Source organism: Passer montanus, unplaced genomic scaffold (assembly GCF_014805655.1).
Source record: "Passer montanus isolate IOZ18808 unplaced genomic scaffold, ASM1480565v1 scaffold3, whole genome shotgun sequence".
NCBI lineage: Eukaryota > Metazoa > Chordata > Aves > Passeriformes > Passeridae > Passer > Passer montanus.
In genome coordinates, this window is record NW_024367707.1 from 22,097,579 (window position 1) to 22,117,738 (window position 20,160).

The following is a 20,160-nucleotide window of genomic DNA, read 5'->3' on the forward strand; positions in this document are numbered from 1 at the left end:
ATAGCAAGCAATGAAAAGGCCATGAAAGCCTGCAATGAGGAAAAGAAGTGCAGCAGATAGTTCATATGTGGTCATGGTGACCAGGTGTGAAAGAACCAAGCAACATTCCAGGCTAAAGCCCCTGGGATCCATCAGGCTGGCACAGGGCAGCTGCACACCCACGTACCACTGGCAGTCTGGGGTTTATAACCCTGTGAGGTCAGCTCAGAGATAACCTCAGAAAGCATTGCAGCTTCCGGCTTTTGGGACTGGAAATATCCTGCTTTACACCAGGCTCAAATAGCTCTGCTTAGCATGTACCCTCACAGCTGGTCACTCAGCTCCACCACCCCCAAGGACTCGAATTAAATAGCTGACTGAAACAACAGCAAAGGTGTCTCACAAAATTCCACTCTGCCAGTCCTTCACCCCACCAGCAAGCAGAACACACCTCTTCAGTAGCAGTGGCTGTGGTAGTGCTCCAGCATCCAAGATCACAGGCTTCCCAGCTCAAACTCTACAGCTGACATGAGGCACCAGGTCTGTGCCACCAAATCCTTCCTTACAAATGAACAGCAAGCTCTTTGTACAGCATGATGTAAGGCCATGCCCAGCCAAACACCAGCTACTCCAAGGGAAGGGCTGAGCTACAATTAATGCCAGACTGGGAAGTCACTTTGCAATATGGATGGTCATTTATTTATTGTTTTATCATGACACATCAAATGTTATGGCTGCAATATCAGAACATGGTGTCATTTATAAAATATCAGTATTATTAATGCGGTGGTAAGATATTGTTAACATTTACAGAGAGGTGTATAATAATTCCATAACTTTGCCTCAGTGACAAAATACACTGGCAGGCAGATGATGGATGGAATATAGTGACTCTTTATTATCATGGTTTTTCCTCTTTGATTACTGAATGGCCTATAATGATATCAATAATTGTTGCTGAATCTAATCCTTTTGAATACGGTAGGCAGATCCTTTGCTTTTACAGTATGTGTCAGAATAAAAGAGAAGCATCCGAAAAATAAAGAAAAGGCATTTCCTTACAAAATGAGATGAAAAAATAAAACAATATAAATGGAACTTTCAAGTGTTTCTTTTTATAAAGCTCTTAATAAACTGTATTTAAACATTCTTAAATAATCATTCTGTACCTTTGATTTTCTGTTTCACCTTTGGAAACAAATAGTAATCTCACTATAAATGTGTGCAAATAGAAAATATATAAATATATTTATGGCCCACATCATAAAAAGGTGGTCTCAGAATTGTCATTTTTACAATGATCAGTTGGGTTTCCTTTCATTTTGTCCTGCAAGTTATTTGAGCTCTCTTCTTTTAAGCCTTTGAAGTCCACATGCAAAGAAGAGCCAAGCACACACATACTGTCCTGTGTTTCATTTTGTAAACTGCTTGATGACACCTGTAAAACAGTCCCAACGTGACTGAACAGTGGAGTTGATGTGATCCACTTCAACAAACTGAAGTCTGCTTGGTCAACTCCTGAGCTCCATGGGAATGTTGTTCCCACAGGCAATGACTCCACCTCCGAAGTGCCACGTTGAACTCCGTGAAACCCCATGGACCCTTCCAGACCACTTGCTGATGAGGGGAGCTTGTTTTCCTCATACAACACAGCACCCTGGGGAGAGGCAGCCACAGTCTGATCTGTTTTATGGTCTCCCTTTGTGTCCTCTGGGAGGAGTGACTCCCTTGTTTGAGGAGAGGCTGGCAAAGGAGTGCTTTGGTTATCAGCCTTGTAACAATCACTAGCATTTGAGGCAAGGCTGGGGGAGAAGCTGTCTGCAAAGAGTCGTGTCTGGCACATTGTCTCCTTTACATTCAACTCGGTGAGAAGCTGGGCACGAGTCTCTGGGGACAGTTTACTCAACTGGCGTCCAAGCTGAAGCTGTGTTGGGAATAGTGTTCCCTGAAGGGTTCTGTACAGGAATCTGCAAGATAAGAACGGGCACATGAGAAGAAATGAATGAAGGAAATACCCAATATACGTTACTAAGGGAAAACATCCAAGACAAAAGTACAACACAGAAAAATAAGGCAGTTCTACGTGCCGTTCCTATGCTTCACACAAGAAAGCTTGCAGATGGACAGCTATGGATGCTGTGCTAATATTTTGATTCATAACTTAATTATGCAGTGTAATAAATCTGTATCTTTAGCCAGTGATCCACCTTGTGATTACACATAGTCTTTAATCTTTGCTGATGAGGAAAGGCAGTGGGCATAAGTGCACAGCAAGCTTCCTAAATCTACAAATAAGCAAGTATGTACACAACATACTATCAGAATTTGGGTACTGTGCATTTTATGTGAGGATGGACTGAATCTGGAAGCATCACAGAAAAGCTCACAGGGTAGCAAACCTCTGAATGCCCAGGAGGTTTGACCAACAGTCTACAATTATCCCAGTCCTGTGGTCCTTGGCCAGGAGCTGTGGTCAGTTCCTGTGGTCAGGAGCACAGAAAAGGTTAGAAAACTTGACTTCAAATAATCAGATGCTGAAAGAAACTCATTTGGCTGTTAGGCAAAACAAAAGATGGGGAGTGGAAAATGTTGCTCTCTTCATATGCATGAAGTGCCTTTACATACAAAAGAAGACATGAGAGAAGATAAAATACCTGGGCAGCAATGCAACAACTGGTGATATAATGCAAGTGAAATAGAACAGAGGGTCTCCCATCAGCCTTTCCATGGTCCAGTAGGGATTGGATGGAGGATGGCAGACTGGGCAAGAAGCATTGTAAACCAGAGCCACAAAGAAAAATAAAACGATACTGAAGATGCAAGATGACCAGTGCAGAAAAGTCTAGAACAAAAACGAAAAAAATCAACAACATAAGTGTAATGATTCTTTGTATTCTGAGAAGTCTGCTGTGACTTAATCAAATTAAAACTTCTTAATTTCTGGAGTCAAATCCATGCACAGCAAAGAGTTTAGTTCCTTGTATATTTAAAAACTCTTATAAATACAACACTACAAAGCTGTTTGCAGATCATATTTTAAAACCCTTTCCACACTTTTTTAAAATGCCTGCTAAAAACAGAATGTGCTGAGGGAAAGAAGCAACCATCTTATCTTTTTGAAAGGTGGCACTAAGAGAAGAATTATGTCTATGCCAATGGCTGGCATACATCTATGTAGGCTGTGGATACCTTACCCAAGTTTTGGTTTCAATAGCCAAATGCAGGATGATGGTGAAAAGAGCTATTGTGGTGATGGGAGTTCCCCAGGAGAAGATATCCACCTCTGAATCATAGTAAGTCTGTAAGAAAGAAGACAGAATTTAGCCCAAGCTGTGTTGCCAGTTCTCCTGCAAATGCTTGAAATAGAATGGCTTAAACCAAACACTTACAAAATAGGGGATGAAGAAGCAAACCAGGCTTTGATACATAGCATCAATCATGTTCATCCAAAACATGTGGGGTTGGTACTCCTGTGTTGTTAAAAATAAGAAATTAAGAAAATCAGATCATATTGAAGATCCTGTCTGCCAAGATAGGTATTTTGAGGGGGATATTTCAAGGGCAGTTTTAAGGGCTTGGGAAAATACCTTCGTAACTTTGCCAATCATTTAGCTACCCTGGGGGACGAAGCATGAACAGTCTACCTGCAAGTCACTCTGTTCTGGGATGAGAGTATTTTGCCTGGTTTTTTTTCTTTTTTTTTTTTTTTTCCTGGCAGAGGATGTAATTTTAATCTGATACTCAGGCCACGAAACATTTATGAAGGTGCCCTTTTTTATTATGCACTATAATCAGACTAATGAACATTAATAAATGGGTTCTACATTACATAAGCATAAGAACAAGCACAGGGTATTTATTGGCAGAAGAGAAAACAGAAAATGCACATGTACTTAGAGAACATGTATAACAAAGGTATTTAGTGGCAATTCATGCAGCAATATATGCTACAAATATCTATATAAAACATACACATATATACACACACACATATCTCTAAGTATGTGCATGAAATTGCTTGCTAAAACCAATATTAAACTAACATTTTGGTTTACAGAAATATATAATTGCAGGGGGGTGGATGGTCATATAAGGGACCTAGATATAGGGAAAAGTAGTTTATAAATGGAAACATGTTTATATAATTTTGGTATATATTCTACATCTCCAACAACTGTGTTGATCAGGTCTTCCTTCTTTTGTGGAAAATATTGCAGACTAAAAATGGGAAGGGAAAGTTGCTTAGAAAGAATTATGGTGTTTCTTGGCCTCCTGAACTAACACAGTTAATACTGCACCAGGCTGCTCAGAGGGATTATGGAATGTCCAGTGCTAGAGACATTCAAAACTGGAATAGTTAAAGACCCGAGACACCTCACTCCAGTTTGAAGCTGTTTTGACCAGGGGTCTGGATCAGAAGGCCTCCAGAGACATCTAAATTATTCTATAATACTATAGGCTCTTTTTGAAAGAGATACCACCTGAAAAAAGATTTTTAAGTTTTTTAAATCACTTTTTAGGTAACTATAAAGAGAATACAATCAATAGATTAAAAAACCCCAAAAAACAAACAAACAAAAAAACCCCAACCAACCAACCAACCAACCAACCAACCAACCAACCAACCAACCAAAGAAACTTAGAATGATTTCTGGGCTTCTCTATGAGAAATAACTGATATGTGAACCTGGGAGACTTCTCAGTTTGCCAGCTGAAGATAGGCAGACATAACCTCCCAACAAGCCTTAAGGCATTACAGGATTTCTATCATCCTAAAAATGCGCAAGAGATTAAGGTATTAATAGAACAGACCTTTCAAGTGTGAATGCACTGAAACAGAAGACATGTAGAAAACAGAAAACAACAGATGAAAAGGACAGAGTTTGGACTAATGGACTAAAATAAGTTACACTCAAATTCTCCTTTCATCTTTCCAGGAGAGTATCTAGCAATGCCACTACATGTGTGGGGTACCAAATACAGGTGTACACTTGGAGGCAAAAACCACTTATTGTGTCCTCTCAGATGACAGCTTTGTAAGACATTTTTAGGAAGGCTTTTGCCTTCAAAACAACGTCCCCATGTAGATAGTTTTGCCAAACAGCAGGATTTTCCCCCACTACACTGTACCTGTAATTGCCAGGAATGGTTTGGCTCAAATTCCTTCTGCAATTCCTTTTGTTTTCATTGTGCAATTCAAGCAGATGGGGACAAGGTGTTTTCATCTGATATTTCAGCTGAATCTGTCACCTGTGACTACCTCCCTCACAGATTAAGTTTATTGTGCTTACTACCAAGGCCATCTTTCTTTTCTTTTTGTAAAGGGCTGGGAACTGAAGTTTTGAGTAAGTACTGTGAGGCTATTCTGTAAAAGCCTGCACTAGCTACACGCTGAAATCTGTTTTATTTTTTTGGCTATTTGTGAGCCTGGACCATGAAGGAGGTGTTCAGTTTAGGTTGAATTAAGTCATCCAGCCTTCTCTCCTGACACATATTAAAAATATATCTGGTTGGGGCTTTTTTTGTTAGTGTGTCTTTTGTTGAGGTATACTTTTGGCATTTTGACTCAGACAAGAAGCATCACAGAGTAATAACACTGACTTCTCAGACTGTAATTACCACTCTCTACCCTTTGGGAGTGGGGCTGGTTTTCAGTTGAAATTTAAGATGTTCAGGAAAGAAATTGCAGCAATCAAGAAGTTTTTACCTCCATATTCTGTCCGCTTTTATAAAGCTGAGGTACAGCAATTAACACTTCAGCTGGCACATCCTTATCCAGCACACCAGTAATCAGTTGTGGAAGAGAAGAGAAGAATAAATTAAAGAAGATCAGATACCACTGATCAATCATTGATGAGCCAGAGAACCCACAGTAGAACTGGTACCAGAAGAGAAGGGCCACAAACATCTGAAACAGAACAAGCAATGCTGTAAATATAACAAGATAAGGAGGATCATCATCCCACCGTGTTCTGAAACCATTCTGATTCCAGCTCTGCAAGGACTTATCTATGAATGCTGAAGACATGAGCAATCCTTGTGAGGATACCTGCTCTATAACTCACTTCCTCATGCATGGACCACTTGGCTAAGCTGCAAACATCTGGCACACCTGCGACTCTTTGTGCTGCTGGAACCTTAGATCTTGGGCATCACACAAAGTTAACTTTCAGTTCAAGTGAAACACTGAGGTGCAATTTAACTAAGTGTAAAAAAGCTCTCCCAGCCACCACTGATCTCTAGGTAAATGAGTACTGATGTCACAGCACTCACACAACTACTGTAAGAACAAGAATTGCCACAATAATATCCTCTGCTGGCTGGAGATGTTTTGGGAGACTTTTGCGGCATACAACAGATAAATGCAGAGGTTTTTTGCCAGACCAACATGAGACCAGCAGCAGTAAGGAAGGTGAAACTGTAAGGTCTAGAAAAGTTGTCTTAACTATTCAATCTTTGTGCTTTGACATTCAGCAAATTACAAGAGCTGTAAAGATTCCTCAATCTCCCTTCTTCTTCAGCTCAATGAAGAAACCAGCTGCATACAAAGATGCAGAGGAGTTCTTCATCTACTTGGGTTGGAATCACCCAAAAATAAACAAACTACACAACTGATTTTTTCTACAATCTTTTCAGCATGGAGAATCCAGAGGGCTTAATAAAGGTGCTGATTTCAGCTGCTGCTGAAGGATTTGGGATCTAGAAAAAGACAGCCAGCTTCCTAGAGAAGAAAATAAATTCCCAGGCTTGGTTCTCTTAAAACTAAAATTTTTATTATTCTTTTTAAAGTGATTAAAACGAGAAAACTGTTGGAAACTGTTGAGGGTTTTCCTCCTTTTAACAATGAAGATGGGAAATGAAATGACCTCTCCTTTCACTTCCTCTTCTTTTTGTATTCTGTTCTCAAAAAGCTTTCAGTCAGATGGAGAATGTTAACCCTTCATGAATTTTAGATATGGAGAGGAAAATACAGATCTGCTCTATCTGTGTGCCCAAATGTGGTTGAAAATTAAACATAGGAGGAAAAAAGGCTATGGTGTGATTAGTCAGTGAAAGCTGCTTTAAGGAGAGTAAACCTGTCTTGTAAAGGGGAATTGCCACAGAGTAAGAGGAAAATCCTGCAGCACACAAATTTACATACATATATGTATGTATATAATACACAAACACACATATATACATAAAGTAGATAAATGCTCAGGGGAAGTTTACATACTACATTGAAGTAGCTTGTATATGGCAGCAAATACACCTCACTGTTAGTGAGCCCATTCTACAAATTAGCCTAGGAAAAGTTAAATGGTATTGTTTTTCTAAGCACAACCTCTAGAAATGTTTCTGTAAATGTATTTCAAGAAAAATATCTTCCTATGGCCCAAACAAGACTGAGTTACCAAAGCTTAACCTCTTCAGCACAGCTGTCTGGGACATGGCGGTTTCATTCCAAAACTGAACATATTTAAAAAATTATTTCTTCTCCACATGAAAACAAAAAAAAATTCTTGAGTAATTTCTCCAAAAGAAATTACAATAAATATGTAAATTTATGTACTTTTTTCTCGCTCTTTTAAAACAAAATGCAGCTAATCCTGGACATAGTAAATTTTCTCTCTGGAGCCTTGCTAACCTGTCTTGGAAGCAATTTGGCTCTGGCAAGAATAGGTGGTTTGATGAAAATACAGTGAGCTGAAAATCAGCTCTACTATGGGTCTTAATATTGCTCTAGAAGAAAGCTATTCAAATAAATGAGGGTTAAATCAGATTTTTTTTTTCTCCTGAAATTTTATTTTGTATTAAACAAGTTTTTTATTTTATTTCAAATGTTCTCTTTGCCTCTGTGTATTACCTCTCTGTAGAAGACAAAACAAATTTACATAAAGATCTTAAGTAAAAAAGGTTTGCCTTCCTCCCTTGCCAGATGAGACTGTTTTATGCATGTGGTCCCAGAGAAAATTTCTCAGTGAATGAAGTATATGTTAAAAAATTTTCAGTGCTGCCTTGCAGAGACAATGTATAAACAGGAAGAAGATGTGCATACTTGTGCAGGTAAAAATTTGTTTACGTAAAATCCCTTTTCATCAAGCTCTGATATTGCCAGTCATGCTATGTTTTACTTTATATTTTACTTGTATTTTTATCATCACCATGAAGCTGAACATCTTCTTGGATAAGTCATCTAAGTTTTGAAATGGCTTTTGCAGCAATGTGAAGTTTAAATTTTAAATTAGCTAGGTTCTAGTGGAGAATGGAAAATTTCACAGTATGAACAAATGGGGAAAAGAAACCACTTGAGCAAACAGCAAACATGCAGAAGATCTGCAGTGTAGCTATCTTGACTCTCTGTGGAGAATCATCCAGAATAGTCTCCTTACAGAAGGTTCAGGTGCTCCTATCTTTCCATTTTTAACAATCTTTCCTTATGGGCAGGCACTATGTCAGACATATTCATGTTTATATGCTGGATATCCAACCACAGTTTAGAGTCAGAAGCAACAAGTATTTCTCAGGAAGCTTTGAAGGCTGCCAAAACACAGCCAACACAAAGAGATGTCTTTTCTAGCCTTGAGGCAGTAGCTTCTGAAAATGTCTTATTAAAAATGGCACGAGAAATAATACCTGTAATCAAGGGCAGTTGTACCACGGAAAATGGAAGATTTTACCCAAGCCGAACAAAAGCATTGATGTATAAGCAGCATCTCTGGCTGCTGATTGCTGGAGTGTTTTATGTGCATTACTTCTGGTTTTGTGGGGGTTTTTTTGGTTTGTTTTTTTTTTTATTTTAAATTTTTAATATAAGATGGCTATGAATACACCTCTTGGAAGTTCAGATTTGATACTGTCATTGGCTATCTTGGAAACATCCAGCACTGGGGGTGGGAATGCAGATGTTCAGCATCATTCAGGATCAAGCCTTAAAACTGATGCATCAAATGATGCATGCAAAACACCACCACATGTTTCAGTGCTGTACTTCAACAGGTGGCTCTCCACTCAGTGCAGCATTACTTAAATCTGCTTGCTATTTCTGACTCAAGCAGCAGCTCAGATTACAAAATCCCTTCATTCTTCTGTGTCTGAAAGGGCACTTGCATGCAGTCCCTGCTCTGATGCCAGAATGTATTTTAACATGCTGGTTGTAACAAAAAGTCACTTCATTAATCCTTTAGCACCCTTAGGTATCCTGGTGATGTTCAAAATTTTGAGCAAATTATGGTTTTCTTCTGATAAAAAATTGAGGATTAGATTAAAATTGAAAAACAACTTTTACAAAACTGAAAGCCACTTTTCTTCTGATACTGAGGACTAAATCCAGTCTCCTGCACACTGCCCTCTGAAGCAAGCAGAGATATGAGAGCTCTATCTCTCCTCTTTTTCTTGCTTCTTCATATGCCTTACTCCCAAAGTGATTTGTAGCTGTTGCCAGTGAGCAAATATATGTGCCTGTCAGTGACTCCCACCCAGCTGGTGGTATTCTTGGTTTCCTTGTTAGGCTGTTTTCAATCAATCATCTTTGTACTCCAAGATCAATGCAAAGGGCCTTTGTTGAGGCCAAGGAGTAGAGCTGCTTCTGGCTCGATGCCCAGTACTGGATTGAGTCCTGTTTCCTACACCAGGGAAGAAACACAGACCCATTGTCTGTTCTTTACCACCGTGTGCTTCCTTTCTAATGAACTCTTCTGATTAGTTGGAAATAAGATAAATCAAGAAAAAAAAAACAACCTTCCCAGTCTCTCTGAGACACAGAGAGGACTCAAATTACCTTAAGTCACTAGGAAATATGTACAGTGATTCATAAACAATGATGAGATACAGTCAGGAAGAGAAAACACACTCAACTGCTACTTGGGACCAATGCTGGATGACTTTGGCATTGAAGACTCCTGCATCCAGCCAGCTAAATTCTGCAAAACTGCTCTGTAAAGAAACTTTTCTTCAGCAGTGCTTGTTATTTGTGTTACCTAATTTGCACATTCAGCAGCACACTGTAGCTGTTATGGAGTGATTCCCGTATTTCTGCAAATGGCAGCCAGCTGTCTTTCAGCTCTGCAAATTTCTTTACAGCTTATTTATAAACCATTTGAAGGCTGACCTAATGCTCACTTAGCACAAAATAAACCCATGGAAACATGTGGTGCCATAAAGCTGCCAAGTCAAACACTTACTGCATTTTTGTAGAAGAAATACAGCACCATGTTGGCGAGTCGGGAATAACACCAGTGGCCATGAACAAGCAAAAGCTTCTCCAAATGCCTGAACCTTGGGATTGCAAAGTCGCTTGCCATCACCGCCTTTAATGAAACAAAGGTTGGAATCATTATTGTACAGCACCACCTTCAACACTAACAATGAATCTAGTCATCTTCTTGACTCCTGCAGGCACTGGAAGTTTTATTCATGAAGAATGAAATTCATGACAGGGCTTATGAAGTGCAGCTATTGCTGCAGGGATTTGAAATACCCATGAGCAAACACGCCAGCTCAGAAGGACACACAAGGCAACCTGGTCCTCACCCAGAGGAGATTGCAGCCTCCATTGCAGGTGGTGACAAGCTAAAACAAAAAATAAGAGGTGGGAGAATGGCTGACAATTGCAGTTGCACGAGCATGAAGGCCCAGAGTTCATGTGTGAAGACTGTGGTGGCTGTATCTTTCTCTGTAAAAAATACAATGTACTTACAGGGCAAAATGAATTTCCAGAGAATAGGATAAGAACAGCACAATTAAGTGGTTGCATCATAATGATTTGACTTTAAAAGACAAAACAATAAAAATATTAGTTTTAATTCAATTTGCAGACCTGGTTTATACAGTTTACTTGGCTGTCCTGAGATATCAGTATTTTGAGGGATTTTTAAAATCACACATTTTCAGTAACTGTGTATGAGAAAAAATCACACTAGATGAGATTCCTCTGGGACTGTGCAGACTGTCAGATGACACTGACAAAATGAATCATGGTTTCTCTCTAATTTTGACTAAATTTCAGGGTACTGTAGATCTAGATGAGACCTACTTGTGTTATCATAGCTGTTTCATGATTTTCCTTATCCCTAGGATCACACTAAGATTTAATTTAGTATTATTTTACATTTCATTTTCTATTTTGGTATCACCTTTCTTCTCACAATTCAGTTCAGCAAAAACAAGTGGAAAGGTGAAAACCCCCAAAGGAGCAGTATCTTCCTTACACTCTGCTGGGTATATTTTGGCCATATTTTTAAATGAGAGACATATTTCCTTCTAAGTTTTCTTAATTCTCTTTCCTGGTAAAACATCAAAAGGTCTCAGTTTTCCCAAGTAGGTGCTTGTAGAAGCTATTAAAATAAACTCTAAAACAGTATGCAAGAGAAGGTGTAAGAATGCATTGCAATTTAAGCAGTAGATATATATATATAAGGACTGAGACACTTTTTAATATGTTGACACATCCTAGGATTTCTCAGGTACTGAGACACACTTGCTATAACCTCCCTGCACTGAAGTCTGATTTGTCTTGCAGACATACAGCTATCTTGTAGTTTGAGGAGAACACAGCTATGCTATGTCTGCTTCCTTGTCCTCCACCCCATCTCAGCCTATTCCAATGTCAAAACAAAACCGTTAGCTTCACTTGTGCTTCTAACATAGTTCTTCTCAGCAGACTGTGAGAAGTGTCACGATTCTTTGCTTTTTTTATTCCATTTGTATTATGGTGAGGAACACCGAGAGAAAGATATGGTATCCAATTACATTTGCATGTTTACTTAGGCTCAAAATACCTACTTGATTTTCACATTTTTTTTTCTTCCAGCTCCACATGCTTGCACAGAATGTGGAAAGAAAATAAATCAGACAGTATTGCTGTCTTAGGCATCTAAATGCTCAACGCCTTCTGAGTACCTGCATGTGTGCAATTCTAACATTTGTTTATAGTAAAAAGGTCTGTGTGGCTCCTTAGGACTTGCAGTAAGGGAAGGGATCTATAAACATTTTGCACTCTGCTGAACTTTTATTTAGAAATAAAACCAGGTAGTTTAATGAGTTAATGAGAAAACAGCTTTCAGACCTGGATACACTGCAAAAGCCAGGGGGATTTGAGGACAGGTTATTATAAGTACTGAAAGTGGCATAAAGGGGAAAGGAGCAAAAAAAATGCTATGAACAGTTTATGCCTGCATTAGGAGAAAAAGTATCTGAATTAATACATAGATTATGGAGCTTATTGATAAGTTCATAAGAGGTGGTAAGACCCAAGAAAAACGTTTGCAGCATATTTTTTTGAATTTATAGGTTTGGAGGGGAGCCCACAAAACCAGCTTTCTCTGAGCTCTCTGGAACTTGGACTGCCTGCAGAGTGATACTGCAGAAGTTATGCAGGATTTGAAGATGCGTACACATTGAAAAGTGTATGATAAATAAGAAAAATATCCACTGACTTTTATCCAGTGTCCTGTCCTAGCTTCTGCTGATCTGGAGTCAGAAAATGCATAAAGTTGATACCCAAGTTCATAGCTCACTTAAATTTTTGTTTTATAAGTTTGTGTGTTGACCCAAATAAATTACAGCATTCATGAAATTCCATGAAATAAAACTCTATAGCCAACTTGTGCACTATGTGAGGGAGGCCTCTCTTCCCTTTTGAGCAAAACATCCAGCCAATGTTGCAAAAAATGCAATTTGGGTCAGAGAACCACCCACTGGTAACTAAGTTAAGGAGCATGCTCATCTGCTCAGGTCCTCAGGATGGAAACACTTCCCACTTTCCTGGTAGAGCTATTTGACATATACTCAGCTACTCTGTTTTCTCTTGCAATCAGCCTGCCCAAATACAAAGCAGGTTGTGGAAATAAGGTATACTCCTCATTCTCTGTGTCTTACTGCCACGTCTGGTCCTAAGACTGCAACTGATCTGCACTAGCAGCAGAGGAGGCTGAGATAATACATACATCCTATACACATACATCCTCTCTTCTGGGGATGAGAGAAGTGCCTCTTACACAGTGGTAAATGCAGTAATCACAGGTGGAACACATTCAGAAGACTACAAGGCAAGCACCCTCATCCTGCTATTCCCTGTGACTGGAAATGTGGCCAAACCAAGACTTGCTGTAAGGTGTGAGGAGCAGTGGTTCTGCAAAGGGCCACAATTTCTACTTTCTTTACTGTTTTCCTGTCTGAATAAACTGAGTGAGTGAGATGTGTGGGTGGCTGGGGTAAGGGTCACCACCACACCATGCAAATAGCTACATCAGTTGTACTGGCTTATGCAGCCACTCCATAGAAGTATACCCAAGCAATACAGGAGAGAGGGGAATAAGATGACCCTTTATTTCCTAATTAATGCATAGCTGAGTTGTTTTTTTTCTCCTTTAAACAATTATTTAGCTAATTATTTATTTAATCATATTGCTTAGAGAGATCTGATAAGTTAAATTTTCTGAGAAGGCAGTGTTTCTAAACTCATGACAGATCTCAGAACAAGTGTGAACTCAAACTCAAGCTGAGAGAGCCCTCATAAGATAAAACTGGCACTCCTCAGCACAACTTGGTGCTTTTCCTTTATTTGTACTGACTATCCAGAGGCAGTCTGAACAATCTGACCTATAGGAAGTGGCTGTTTCATGCCTTCTTGGGAGTGCTTTCCACTGGATGAGCAACATTACCTGCATGCCTTCTTGACCAGAGATCCCCACACCAACATCTGCCACTTGGATCATGCTGACATCATTAGCACCATCACCTAAAGATGACAAAATGCAGTTTTGTTGTCACTAGCAGACCAACAACAGCTGGTAGCAAAAAACCAAAGGAAAAACACTTTTTACTGAGTGCTGGTTGAGTATAGTAAGAGAGACATTTACTAAGTGTTGGTTTGGTATAGTAAGGGAGATGTGGAGTAGGAGAGGATTCACCTTTAGAATATAAGGTTCAAAGCTTGCAAAGTTTCCAAGACATTCTGATCTTTTTAGACCTTTTTATCACAGGAAAGAAACAATAAAACAAATCCATCTCTTTTTAATAATACCTAAAATCCAGGTATCAGGCTTGAACGGCACCAATAGTAAACAGTATAAAGATGAGAATGAGCATCCACAATACTTCTGCTTCCTGGTTAAGAGTCTGCCTCCAATCAGGTATGACAAGAATTAAATGTGCAAGAAGGCCTAAAGCCAATGTCATCAGTTTCCCTGCTGTTGGCACGTGGAAGAGTGGTATCCACTCACCAGACAAAGGTGATGTCTTTCTGAATGTGTAATACAGAATTACAGAATTTACAGAATCACAAGGTTGGAAGAGACCTACAAGATCAAGTCCAACCCATGTCCTAACACCTCAACTAAACCATGGCACTGAGTGCTATATCCAATCTTTTTTAAACACATCCAGGGATGGTGACCCCACTACCTCCCCAGGCAGACAATTCCAGAACTTTAACACTCTTTCCATAAAAAACTTTTTCCTAATATCCAACCTATATTTCCCTTGGTGCAGCTTAACACTATGACCTCTTGTTCTGTCAGTTGCTGCCTGGAGAAAGAGACCAACCCCCACCTGACTACAAGGAAGTAGTCCTTCCTTTCAGGAGGTTGTAGAGAGTGATAAGGTCACCCCTGAGTCTCCTTTTCTCCAGGCTACAACCCAAGTTAGCTCATGTTGGTTAAAAGGGAGGATGCATACAGCTAGACTTTAAGCCAGAGCAGGAGCTTAAGCTCAACTTGCAGGCTCAAGATGCTCAGAAAGAATGAACATTCAAGCTGCCCAGTTTCCACCAGCATTTTTAAGCATTCTGGATAATTCAAGTTAATGAGCCAGATGTTTTTTACAACATATGCAAATTACTACATCCACAGTCAGTTAGCCAAAGATATAAATTTAGTGGGAGGGAGGCATATTTGAGCAAGATATAATATACTAAGCATGAAGATTGTGATAATCAGCACATACTTGGTGATGTTGATGTCACACAAGCCTGGCAATTATTATACATACTTAGGGTTTCTCATGGGCAAGTCCCACCCATATGTGTTCCAGCTATAATTAACCAATACAGGTAGATGAAAGCAACTGTATTTCTGACAGTATATGCTGAAATCATATCTTCTAATGAAACATGAACCTAAACTTGAGATAGGGAAAGATGAGCTTGTTGACTTGTGTAAAAATCATAGAAACATGGAAGATCCTGTCAAACTTAAGAGAGATGGACTGCCAAAGTCTCCCCTTTGCCAACTGAGTGATTAGGTGGGGAAAAGTGTAACTGTTGTTATTAGACCAGTTGTAAATCCACTCTCTATAATGACAAGGCCAAGTCATAGCCTGTGGTGTATGGCTGACTTGTGATGATAAACACAGAACCTTGAGTTTAGGCATGACCAAATGAAACAGCAGTGAGCACAAATTTTTTGAAAACTGGTGTTTTGCAAAACACTGTTTTGCACAGCATAAGATAACCCAGTTCTTCACAGCTATGTTCAGACATGTCCAAACCTAACTTCTGTAGGAAGAAATCCCAAATACTATTCCAGAGTTCTATGCTGGTTTTGAGTAAATATGTTAGAATAAATATATTAGAAACATGTTTTCAGACAAAACTGGAAGGCTATTTTAGTTGTGAGGCAGCTGGGAGGGTCCTGTTGCACGTCAAAAAAAAAATCAAAATTTTCAAGACACATGAAGGCATACATCAAGGTATACATCAAGGCAGACTAGTATAAACTGAGGTATTTACCTATTGCCAAGGTCATTGCTTTGAGTTTGTCTCTGACTAGTTTCACTACCATGCTCTTTTGGAGTGGGGTAGAGCGACAGCACAGGACTGAACGGCATCGCTTGGCTAGTGCAAGAAATTTATCTTCTAGTGCAGGTTCCAGGGCATAAGCTAGAGTCCTTCCATCAATGACTAGGCCCAAGCTGGAAAGCACAGAGGAAGAGGGTGGATAGAGAGGGGTGAACCCAACAGTCATGTTTCCAGTAGCTCCGTCTATTGTGTTGTTTGAAAATTTAGACTCTACGCATTGCAGACACTGTTCCAGCAAGACAGCACATGTCTCCTGAAAAGAAATTCAAAATAAAAATGCTTGAGAGAAAAGAACATGCATTCAAAGGCTTCTGTTTGCTGTATGCTTAGGCATAACTATATATGGAGAATGTATTATTTGCTGTGCTGTTTAAGTTTTAATTTCTAATAACCTTCTACTTGTTCTGAACACACTTAAACCTTGCAGAAGGTATGACAACAATAAAGAGTAGAAAGGCTTAAAATCTAACTCTTCTTTAACATACACTTTTGTATGCTAAATTTCTTTTAGCTCCTTCTCAAGATAACAGTGCTGAGAAATTATATATAATTGGTACCAAGTTAAGTATGGTGATGAACACCATTATGGCGATGAACACCACGTATACGCCCACAACTCAGATCAAAGAGTTATGCATTGTTAAAGGCCAATTAAAGGTTATTTAAGCTGAAATCTCTCTCCTAGCCATACTCAACTAGAAGATGTTATTGAGAATATATGAACATTTAAAAGAAATGCTATTGGTCTTACAGCAAAGTATGACTAAAATGAAAAACCATGGAAAATTAATTTACCAGTTCAGTTGATACACCCAAGAATAGAAAATGCTGTTATCTCTTTCTCCTTTTTGAAAGAAATTGGAGCTGAATACTGATGGCCTACCTCTCCTCTGCTGATCTGAAGTCCAATTTTATCACCCCATAAAAAGACTACAGCACTATCAGTCTGGTTCCTTGTATGTTAGACCATATCAGTAAACCCTTTGTGACTGCTTGCAACAAGTTGAGCACAGGAAAGATCAGTAATTCAGAAGGATTAGAAAAGGTCTGTTAGGAAGCAAGGCATTACTGTAGATGTGGTTTTCTGACTCTCACTCTTAGCACCAAAATTTAAATTTTCCTTCTATCTCCAGAGAAAAAGCCACCTGAGAAAACATGAATGACTGAGTTATCTAAATATTACATTTAAATGGCATAAAATAAAGCACAATTTCTCAACAGGTTATCAATTGCTTTCTTTCTCAACATGTACTTAATAACACGTTGCTTTTAGACTCATTGGTGACAATACAGAGAAATAGGGATGTTTTGGGAATGCATACTGAATAAAGTGATTTATGCTGATAAGGTATATTTTCATTCATGGTGGAGTTCACTACACACAGTTACATGTTTTCAGTAAGGTAATGATACATGAGGCTATGGTTTAGAAGCATGATTCACTGAAAAGTATTCAAAGGCATGTCCTACCTGAAAATTATAGCTGAAGCAGCAAAAGAAGCAAAAAAAAAAAAAAAAAAAAAAAGAGAAGACAAAAAAAGGAAAAGGAAAAAAGCCATCAAACTTTTAATTGTACAAGTTGAAAATAAAGCAAAACTAGTTAATTAGTCAACTTGTATACTGGATCTGCTTACTGGTGATTCAGCATTCAAAGTGATGATTTCTTCATCGTGGTCTAGTAGCTTGCAGGCATATGCAATATTAACAGCTGTTTCTTGCTTGTCTCCAGTAAGAACCCAAATCTGCAACCCAGCTTTGCGCAAGCTTGCAATGGTTTCTGGAACACCATCCTGCAAACGGTCCTCTATGCCAGTTGCACCTAAGAACATAAAAAACCCAAAACATTCCATATTAAATGAACATCAAGGTTTCCCTTAAATTTTAAGCTTAGATTACAAAGAAAAAGAAACCAATAAACCCAAACCCAAACAAACAGACCAGCAGCCACTTTTACTAGGAGACAGCTAAACTACCAATGGTTGCAAGATTTGGGCAGCTTTTTGGGGGTATTGAGGAGGAAGAAAGGAAAGTAGCTGTGGTAAACAGAAAATCCAGAATTAAAAATGTCAAAAGCCACCAGATGCCACTCCTAGTCCCAGAGGTTCACAAGGCTTATTGTCTCTATGCTCTGTATCTACGTAATTTCTTCTGAATGTTGCTAGAGAAGCTATTCGTTCTTGCAGATCAGTTCAATTCCTAAAGGTCTTAACTGACTTTTCTCAGCAAGAAGAGAGTGGGTCACTAGAAATTAATCTTTTATAAGGGGACTAACAGAAGGACTGCAGTTTGGCAACGGCAGATTAGACAGATCAACCTTTTAGTGCCTTGTTGCTGCTCTTTGCTCTTGCAGAAAGATGCTGGTGACCAAATGAGATATAGCAGAGAATAAAATCTGTTGACCATGATGTGAGAGTAAAATGTATATTTTCATGCTTTCAATGCATCTTTCTACCTGTTATAAAAGACTGGGTATCTGTTTTAAGCTTACAGAAATCAATTGACTGAGGCAAGGTATTCATATATAAGAAAAGTGGTAAAAAGCCACTCAGGACCAAGCTTGGTGTCACCACTGGTACATCAGTGCTCCACTGAGTGTCAGAGAGACTTCAACGTGAGGAAATGCAAGCCCTGCCACTAGCGAATGAGGAAGTGACAGACATGCGAGTTACTTGGAACAACAGGAAAAACAAAACAAACTTTTCTCAGCTAATTATTTCTTCTATGGTTGTTCCTTGAAAAAAAAAGCATTAACAACAGAAGTCCCCTTAAGTCTGAGCACCAGTCATTTACATGAAAATACATTCTTAGGGCAATGTTGGGAAAGCTATTGCTATCCAAATAAAGAAAAATGTATTCCAGGCTGAGTTTTTATTCCCAGAGCCTATTGATGACTGATCATTGCAAGCTACAAACTACAGTATGAGGTTCTTAGGGATTGACTGAACTGATAGTTTACTACTGTCTGGAGCTCACTTTCTTTTTTTTTTTTTTTTTTTCAGCTCAGACTGCAGCCAAAGCCAACAGGTACACCCATGGTGGGATCTTGATTTCTCTGGTCTGAATTAGGCAACTCATGCCCCTCTTTAAGTCAGGGAAGAGAACCAGACATTTGGAGGGCATGACTCATCTAATCCTAAAGCAGATATCTATGTCAGACCAAATGACCTACACTTTTTTTGTCTCCCCATTGGTTTTATGTTGAGCCTTAGAGATCTGTAGTAGAATCATTAAAAGTTGGGTGAGGTGGATCTGTCTCCCAGATCCATCCTGGCAACTAGCGAAGGTCTTTCAACATTTAAACTCAAAGGAGTATGATTTGGTTCTTGCAATACTTTTTACATACACTGATTTTAACTGCAACCCCTTGCCACAGAATACACAGGCCCTGAGTGCATGTGCTGAACCTGATGTATATGGAAGCTGATGCCTCTCAGAGATGCAGTTTGTGAGCTTTGCTTCGTGTGTGTCTCTGGTGCCCCTGGAGTCAGGGAAGTCCCTGACATGTTGAAGCAGCACTGAACTAATGAAATTCTGTAGACAGCTTGGGCCAAGTCCTCATCTTCTTTAGAGCAGCAGCTCCCATTTAGGAGATTGTGTCAAATTCATCCCTGGTATTACTCCACTTATTTCATTAGTGATAAAATGTTGGCAGCAGCAAGGAAAACAGAGTATGTCTTTTATGTTAATTATATCCTATTCCTTTGTGGTGCTGCACATGACAGCCATGATAAAGTCCCACGAAAGCCAATTTCTATACTGTCAGAAACAATCTAAGGGAAAGAACGGATTTCATAGCCAAGCTTTCAGAATTTTTATCACATTTTAATTTCATGTCCAGCTCTCATTTCATTACCTAGCAGATGCAGATTCTTCTCTATCCGCAGTGCTGACTGGAACAGAAGTTCTTCACGATTTTCAATAGAGGATTCTGCTTCTAAATGAGTTTTTAACCAACAGCCATACTCTTCCTTGCTGAGAACCTATCACAAAGAGTATGTGAGGACACAGTCAATATGATGCAAAGGCATTCATACTTTACTGAATAAAATGAAACAGAAGTTTAGAATCAAGAACAATAAAATAATAAATACCTTCAGTAATCTCTGTAAAGACTCTCCTTAAAAGCAAAGTAAAAGCCTGCATTTACTTACTCTTTTTGCAATACAGAGAGTCCGTAGCCCATCCACAGCATAAAGATTAAGGTAATTCTGGGTTTTGCTTCGGATTTTTTTTTGATGTTTGCCCCGAGGGTCATCTAGATAAGAATAAAGCCATAAATTACTTGTTGAAAAATAACAGCAGCTGAATTGCCTCAGAGAATAAAAACTTGTATACAGTGCTTACTGTACCAGCGCTTTATAACTGATACTTTTAATGAGGTGTTGATATTTCCTGGGAAACTC

At 39.0% G+C, this 20,160-nt stretch overlaps 1 protein-coding gene across 3 annotated transcripts in view; it reads right to left on the bottom strand.

Moving 5' to 3' along the window:
• Positions 1 to 655: 655 nt before the first annotated feature.
• The window catches only part of ATP10A (ATPase phospholipid transporting 10A (putative)), a 110,827-nt gene continuing 91,322 nt past the window's right edge, over positions 656 to 20,160 (bottom strand). For 2 of the 3 annotated variants that reach the window (XM_039714500.1, XM_039714499.1), the window contains 11 exons: positions 19,909 to 20,012; positions 19,611 to 19,737; positions 17,392 to 17,576; positions 15,689 to 16,010; positions 13,623 to 13,699; positions 10,143 to 10,268; positions 5,687 to 5,887; positions 3,369 to 3,449; positions 3,174 to 3,278; positions 2,634 to 2,821; positions 656 to 1,946 (listed from right to left, as the gene is read on the bottom strand). In XM_039714500.1, coding sequence (XP_039570434.1) covers positions 1,241 to 1,946; positions 2,634 to 2,821; positions 3,174 to 3,278; positions 3,369 to 3,449; positions 5,687 to 5,887; positions 10,143 to 10,268; positions 13,623 to 13,699; positions 15,689 to 16,010; positions 17,392 to 17,576; positions 19,611 to 19,737; positions 19,909 to 20,012 — 2,222 coding nt within the window. In that variant the 3' untranslated portion in view covers positions 656 to 1,240. The remainder of the gene's footprint in view (positions 1,947 to 2,633; positions 2,822 to 3,173; positions 3,279 to 3,368; positions 3,450 to 5,686; positions 5,888 to 10,142; positions 10,269 to 13,622; positions 13,700 to 15,688; positions 16,011 to 17,391; positions 17,577 to 19,610; positions 19,738 to 19,908; positions 20,013 to 20,160) is intronic. The other variant, XM_039714501.1, reaches the window with a different exon arrangement.